Raw genomic sequence first — 7,839 nt, 5'->3', positions numbered from 1 at the left:
AAATGCACCCGGACAGAGGGACATGGAACCTCGGAGCAAAACTGTCTATTGCTGCCAGTGTTCAAGTACAAAGGGAGATTAACTGTTAGGGATTGCATGCAATCTATTGCATTTCCAGCCAGAAAAGGTTAAAAAGAGAACTGTCAAGGTTTAGGAACTATCTGTAGTTCAGTGAAGCTTTAAATCAAGTTAACATTCTCACAGCCCTTGGGGGATTTTAATAATTTTCGTAACGTGCAGTGTGTTTTTCACTTCCCAAAAGAAGCCAATCAGTTATGTAAGCAAATTGGCTGGACAATTGTGTAAATGAAAAAATACATTTAATTGATTCAACAGAAAAGCATGCTGTTTGTTTCACCTGGAATTTATTTTAACTTGCTGAGGAATGAAATACATTGGGAGAGGTCATCAGCAAGTGCCAGTGCCAGATACCAGCTCCACTGCTTAGGGTACACATTTTCAAACAGAGCACTCCCATCCTGCCCCAGCTCAGGAATTAATTCCTGCTTTTTATCTAAGTCCCAACATTTATTGTGCTGATGGGAGTACTACTGTGGTTTTATCTGGTCACAATATTCCCTATCCATACCCAGGACACATCCCGCTAGCTCAGCAAGAGCTGCATAGATTTCTAAATGGAAAGTTTGTTTAATAACAGATAAAATTATCATCTGAAAAGGTTTGTATTTTGGCATCTTGAGCCCTAACAGAGAATTTTAAAACATTCTTGCTCCTTAATTCTAAGTTGCTACAAGTGGCAATTGGAACTGTTTTCTCCTCACTCTTTTGTTTCTGTTTTGGTCCTTGGTCTGTGGAAGGTCAAAAACTAGCATAACTTTCTCCAATCCTATCACATGCAATGGTCCAGAACTCCGAGACAATCATGTCAGTATCATTCTGATACTACACATCATTCTAATAATTAAAAAAAAGTGATGCAGAAGTGTAGACTCAAAAATATAGAGCTGGATTTGCAAAAAAACCCTTTTCCAATAAAACCACAAAGGTGCAAGATGCATCTGGAGAATGTAGAAGGACAAGAAACGTGAATAAATGCTTTTACTGTGGCTAAAGTTTATTAAGCTGAGGAGTATGACACTGAGACTTTAGTAATTAAACTTCTACTACTACAGCAGAGATATTTAATTTTACTATTTCTCCTCAAGTGGTGAAACTCTTACTAACATCCATTTGAATTCTTCAGTGAACTGAGTGCAGCCTGTAACCCTGGCTGTAGCCTCCACTTCCAGTAAAAGCTGGAAGCTGGCCATCTCCACAGCTGGGAGTTTCAGCCCAATTTATTCATGAGCATTTGCTGCATTGTGTGCTCTGGTGTGAAGAAGAACTGCATAGTCTGACTAATTTCACACTTAACCTCCTCATGCAGCATATCATTCTCCAGGCTCTTGTAGTGGTTACAAGATATTAAACTCTCCACCTCTGCTTTGCTGCTTGCCTATCTTGCTACATATCTAAGAGTGTTCATTACAGGAATCTGAATATAATTAAATAATTTAATGACAATACAGACTCAGATATTTTGAATGCTTTATATAAATATTAAAAAACATTTATTAACAACTTAACAACTCCTCCAAAATTCTTCCCCTTCCTCCCCCATTGCCCTTTATAAAACACCATAAAACTATCAAGGTCCTACTTCCAGCTTCTCACCTCTGTCCTGCATCTTGAAACTCTCAAAATTATCAATATTTTGAAATAAAATTGTGGTAAGTCTCCCAAACCACATTATTCTGTTTTAGTTACAAGAAACTGTCCACACCCAACAAAAATAATCTTTCCAAGAGCATAGTGTGAAATCAGTGAAAACTGAAGAAAGATTTTCACAGAGGGAATTTCTCATGCATCCAACAACATACTGAAGGAGCACAGTGTCGTCTACCCCAAGCTACTGAGCACAGCACAGGGAAGTTTTTATTTGCACATTTTTCTGTCTCTCTCTCTGCAAACAGGTAAACATACATTTTATTTCCCATATGAAAAAATGATACCAAATAGGCTGTTTAATGTCAAACAGAAGTTCTTTCAGCTTAACTTATACTGAGAGAAAGCAAAAATATGGATATTATCTACTGAGTGGCTGCCTCTGCAAAACTGCATTGCCTCTGCTGTACTTAACGTTATTCTTCAGGATACTTTTTCCATCTTTCCAGGCTCGTTTCCATACCACAGTGGAGTTTTGTCCTGTTTGGCACATGGAATTTCTCTAACCAAAATACCGAGAATGTTACCGAGAGTGTTACTCTGGCCTTCTGATACACATCAAAATGATGAGATTTGCATTATATTTCATGTGGACCCAGAGAGAACAAAAAAGCAAAATACAGGACTAAACAGAAAAGTTGTTTCAATTGCCTACTGGTTTATCATGGTGATAAACAGAGAAACACTATATTGACACAAACACTAGAAGCCTCAGTTGTAACAAAACTTCTGAGCAATGACGTGGGGAGCTTGCTTTGCTTGTTAATATAAAACATGACTGAGATCACATCCTATCAGGTGAAGATGATACTCAGGAGATGGAGCCAAAACATTGCAAATATTTTACACAGTTCCAAGTTAAGCTTGAAGGTCAATGATTAACCTTTGTCTGAAAAATAAAGCAACATTTGGAGTTTTGTCCTGGGGATCATCTGAGTAAAAATTCAAGGCTGCTTATAGACGAAAAAATTCTGCTGTCTCTAGAACATTGCAAGTTTTGAAGCCATACAAAGAGATTTTTGTCCTTCTGTGTCTGTCAAACACACTATTAGCCACATTGGGTACCACTCACAGAAATGTGGGATTTAGCTGAGGTTCAGATAGCCTCTGTCTAATTCCAAGGGAGATTAAGCCACAAAGGATCTTCCAAGAAGTAATTAGCAAAATTGACTTTGCTTCTTACTACCAGTTTTAGTTTGTTGGAACCTTTCAAAATTGCTCTTTACACTAATGCTGAAGTGCCTGCAAGAGCATCAGCTTAGATCCCTCACCTGAAACCTGATTACTTCTTACCCAGTCTTTCAGCTACTGGGAAGCAAAATCAGCAGAATCCATTTAGGTGGATACCCTTACAAATGGCAGAGCTATCTTCGTCAATGTGAAGAGGCAGAACCCAAAGTTTGTTTGGACCAGTGCCAACTGTACTCTAAGACTGAGGTGAATGGCTTCTACAGAAATGCCATCTGGTACCATTGGTACTGGATCTAGCATTTTTACAAGGCAGGCAGATGATCCCTACAGAAGAATGATACCCTGTGAAAAAAGAGCCTCTATCCTAGCATTTTTCTGTACAGGCGGCACAGGAGGAAAGTAGCAATCTTGGTGGTCATCAGATTCAATCCTCTCTCTTCCAGTAGCAACTCCCTAACAGACTGGATGAGAAGTGGTATTGAAAAAGTTCAGGACCTGGCCCTCAGGAGGTCAGGAATCCAACAACTGACAATCAAGATTTATGACATCAGATCAATGGCATAAACTGCAAGACTGGAATGGCAACTTCCCCCAAGAAGAAAAACCCCTGACACCAAAACCCTCCACACAACCATCCAGTACTAAGGTCATGATGGCTTTCATGATTTAGAGCTGCAAAGGACATGTGAAATAATGCTGTAGAAACTGGGAATAGACTTATGCTACTCCAAAGGAGAGACATTTTTCAAACACTGAGGTCCTGTGCCCCCATCTTAATCTCACTTATGATGGAACAGCCTAAAAACTCATGAACTTCTATACCCAAAAGAACTTAAGTGTTCAGAACAAAAGGCTTTAAAGGGGATGGAGAGCAGGACCAAAAGAGCTGTATTATTGTCAAGTTTGTGAAGGTTGGTGCTGAAGATCTAAACTAACAACACTACAAAAGTGGTGAGCTCAGTAAGTATCAACTTTGACAGAGGCTGTACTGTTTTGTCATGAGAGGTTTTCTGGAATTAAATGTTTGGTTCTTCTTACTCAGGCTGTAGAATGTGACTTATGCAACTCATGCTTTGAATGTGATTCAGGATTTTCCAGTGGAAAAAAAGCAGAAATCCTGAAGAACCAGGAACGGTGAAACAAACTTGCTAGAAGTCTCCAACTCATCATGCAGTTGGCAGAACCTAAAAGATGGGCAAACCCATCTTTCTCTAAGAGCACTATCAATGGAGAATGCAAGTTTTCCTTTTCAGTGGAAGTATCCATATATACAAATGTGAAACCATACACAAGCTATTATCTACATCAAATAAATATCTAATTAAATTATCAACTAAACCTTCAGCTGTGAGCAACATGTAGGCTCTCGGTTCTGTGAAGAAAGGTATCCTAAATCAGGCATGTCTCAAGTGATTTTGACGTTATTTTATTCTCAGTGCTTTTTATTGGGCTTTTGGAGCAAAGAAATTAAGATCTAAGGTGCAAACAGTTGGGACAGTGACCTCACAAGTTACTGTGAGTAAGACAAAAGGAAAAAGGTATTATTTCTACAGACTATGAATGAATGTGGAAAATGTCTCACTCAAGAACAGTAGATGTACTCAACCAATGCATTTACCTACACTTTTATTTATGCTTATACTACACTTATATGATTACCTGCTGGGAGAAACAAGCTAAGTGCTAATTCTTTGTAAGAATGGAGAATGTAGGTTCTGAGGCTGCAGCTTCCTCATTATCTGGTGACGCCATTGCAAAACATCTATATAAGTCAGTGTAATAGCTAGGGAAAAAAATTGCTATTTTTGCGCTACTCTCTGCATTACCATCAATATAGTATTTAAAACCACAACTTGAGTTTGAAACCTTGCTGTAAATCAGTAAGGGACAGTCTGAACACAGTGGAAGCTGTTTAGTAACTACTGGAACAGCCAGACCTTCTCAGCCCATTTCATATTCTCCTGAAGCCATTTTAGAGCAGATGAATGCTCCAGCCTGTAAACTTCTTCCATATTAACATTCATTGTCAAATGCTTAAGAAAAAGCTTTGGATCAGATAAATGAGCCGCCTGGATCAGCCTCTCCACTGCCTCGTGATAGGCACTGTTATTCTGAACTGTATCTTCAGATCTGTAAGGAAATTTTAACAAATATAAAATTAGGTACTATACAGGCCTATGTGTCACTTGTCTAACACTTTATACTGGCAGGAAGATTACAAAAACATTAAAATAATGCCTTGTATTTTTCACTGATAAATATTATGCTAATTTCTAGACAGATTATATTATTGTTCTGAAGAATCAAAAAGTTATAGAAAGGGTATTTTTAACATCTTTAATAGTAATGAAAAGTAGTAAGCTTTAATACTAGTGCAAAGTAGCTCTGCAATATTCACAGCACATTTCATGAAAAAAATGTCTCTGGGCTGGAAGATTCAGTAAAAGAATGCAAATCATTTAATGAACTGGATATAGCAAGAATTCATGTACATGCTTGAATCTATACAATTTACTCAGTTTTGGCATGTAATTACTTTTGGAACAAGGTTGTGCCTAAGTGACATGCCTACAGAACTTACTATTTAAGAAAACAAACAGATATACAGTAGCATACACATGGGAACAAGAGATAAAAAACTTCTCACTTATCCAAGGAACAAAAGGAAGAGATATATTATTTGGGAAGGATAAGGAAAACAAGATCTATTACTTACATGATCACATGAATAAATACAATAAAAATGGTACATATTTGACAACAAACCTTTTCAGTATTATTTGAAGAGTCTGACTAGTAGTCCTTGAACTTTGAATATCACTGGCATTTGAAACAAGAAATATTTCAATGGCCAACAGCATCTCAACTTCAGACAGGTAAGAGGGAATCTTCAGGAGTTTGTGATATAAATTTCCCTGCAGCTCTGGGTAGCAGCCCAGTGATAAAGCATCTGAGAGTAAATGCAGAAAATGAGGAATTAGGATTACCACTACTAAACACAGATCTCTCTTCTTCTGTGTGACTAAATGTGGAAAAACCCCAAGCCCAAAGCCTTAATGGATTTTACTATTTCACCTATGAAATGGACTGACTGGAGAACACAGCACACAGCATTCACACATAATATTTAATATGCACAGTTGTAAAATGCTGGAATTTTTTTCAATGAGTTTCATCAGCTGTGATTAAAAAGCTGCATCAGAAGTCTGGAGAGAGCAAGTCTGTGATAACACAAGTACAATTTAGGCAGGTAAGACAGAAGCTGTTAATCATGGTCAAAGTGAGAGAACATTTGAACAGCATCTCCTGCTTTGTTCCCCTCTCTTCTGTCAAGTGATCCCAGCAACCCAACATATACAGCATTTCGAGGGGAAAAAAAAAAAAGAGATGAAGAAAAACTCTAATTTCAATGTTAACAAAACCAAGTATCCATCCCAGAAAGGATGGTCTCTTAAAGCAGTCTGCTAACTGCAACTGACAGAATCAAACAGTAAATAGTGTGACTGTATGGAGAGACCTTCGGCAGAGTGGCGCACCCAGTATTATCTTAGCTCAGAAATGGGGAGTTGAAAACAATTACAGACTATTAGCTTTCATTTGAAATGAATTTTCTTATAGGTAGGATAAAATAATTAGCCAGACTTCTCAAATCTCAAATATTAATAATTTTACCACCACAGAGATGCCGGTACACTTCTAGAGAGAAGTATCAGGAAATCTAATTTGCCTAGATGAAAATGTGAAGATGATGCACTTTTTCAACCATTTCAGAGCTCACATACTTGAAATTCTGGAACTGAATGTAAAAAATTAATTTTATCACAATTACATTTATTTCACTGCAGGTAGTATGCACTGATTCTTATTTTCAACTCACCATTTCCTAGTAAGTATTTTTGGTTACAAATAAATTCCTGAGGGTGACACAGAAGATACTGTTTTTCTTTTTACTCATACTGAAATGCTATGAGCACATTATCTAAATAATGTAAGGGGAGGATATTGTTTAAGAAGCAACTTACTTTTGTAATAGGTCCTAGCTTTGGACCATAAAGAACTTCTTCCCAAAGCTGTGATTAATCCTCTAAGTAAAACAAAATCAATAGCAATTTTTTTGGAAAGCATGAAGTCTACTGCAGAAGATGAGACCCCAAGGTTCTTGTTCTCAAAACAGGCATTTACGAGCTTGTTAAAAAGGCAGCTGTATTGAGAAGCATCAATTATATCTGAAACAAAATTAAAAATATTAACTACTGAATTAATGGAAATGCAAATCTAGTTGAAGGATCATTTCTCAATCTGTACCTAAATCAGAACTCTTGCCCCTACCAGCAAGATGGAACAAGGTTATGATAACACGAATGCTTTATTCATCAAAAATCTTTTCATACAGTAGTTCATTCACATTGTGAAGGACAAGTGTTAAGGTTCAAGTAACAATTTGCTGCCAAAACCAATAGAATCACATAAAAATACATTCACTTGCTCCAGCCTATAAATACAATCTTCATCTGATCTCTCAGATTTAAGATTTCCACCAATTAAAACCCCCTTGGTTTTCTGCCTCTACTCTTACTCTGAACTGTCACCTTTTTGGCAGGACTGAGCAGCCTTGTTGTATTTACCTCATAACTCGAAGAACTAATTCTTTCAGTATTCTCTAAAGTAGATGGTCTTCCAACCAATCTCTCCTAACATACCTGAGGTTTCCTCAGTGGAGCCTAAGTAACTACATATCTCATTTTGAGGTACTCATCCAAAATTTGTCAGATAAATTAAGCCTGAAAGAGCAATCAGTTCTTAACATGGTATGAAAGAGATGCTTAGGTTAGCCAGCTCAGTAAAAGAAAATATCCCTACCTCATTCACCTGAAAGTAAGATAAAATAAAATTAAAATATTCCTATTTTATCCCCCTGTACAT

General features: G+C 37.2%; 1 protein-coding gene across 1 annotated transcript in view; it reads right to left on the bottom strand.

Annotated features, from left to right (window-relative positions):
* Window positions 1-4,835: 4,835 nt before the first annotated feature.
* The window catches only part of TOPAZ1 (testis and ovary specific TOPAZ 1), a gene marked incomplete at both ends in the record, with an annotated part of 35,816 nt that continues 32,812 nt past the window's right edge, over window positions 4,836-7,839 (bottom strand). Inside the window, 3 exons of the mRNA XM_084213712.1 lie at window positions 4,836-5,046; window positions 5,683-5,866; window positions 6,939-7,142. Of these exons, the coding sequence (XP_084069838.1) occupies window positions 4,836-5,046; window positions 5,683-5,866; window positions 6,939-7,142 (599 nt within the window). The remainder of the gene's footprint in view (window positions 5,047-5,682; window positions 5,867-6,938; window positions 7,143-7,839) is intronic.

Source organism: Fringilla coelebs (assembly GCF_963513975.1).
Source record: "Fringilla coelebs genome assembly, chromosome: 1".
In the NCBI taxonomy this organism is placed as follows: Eukaryota; Metazoa; Chordata; class Aves; order Passeriformes; family Fringillidae; genus Fringilla; species Fringilla coelebs.
Note: the sequence above shows the minus strand (reverse complement) of the source record. Positions and strands in the feature narration are given on the sequence as shown.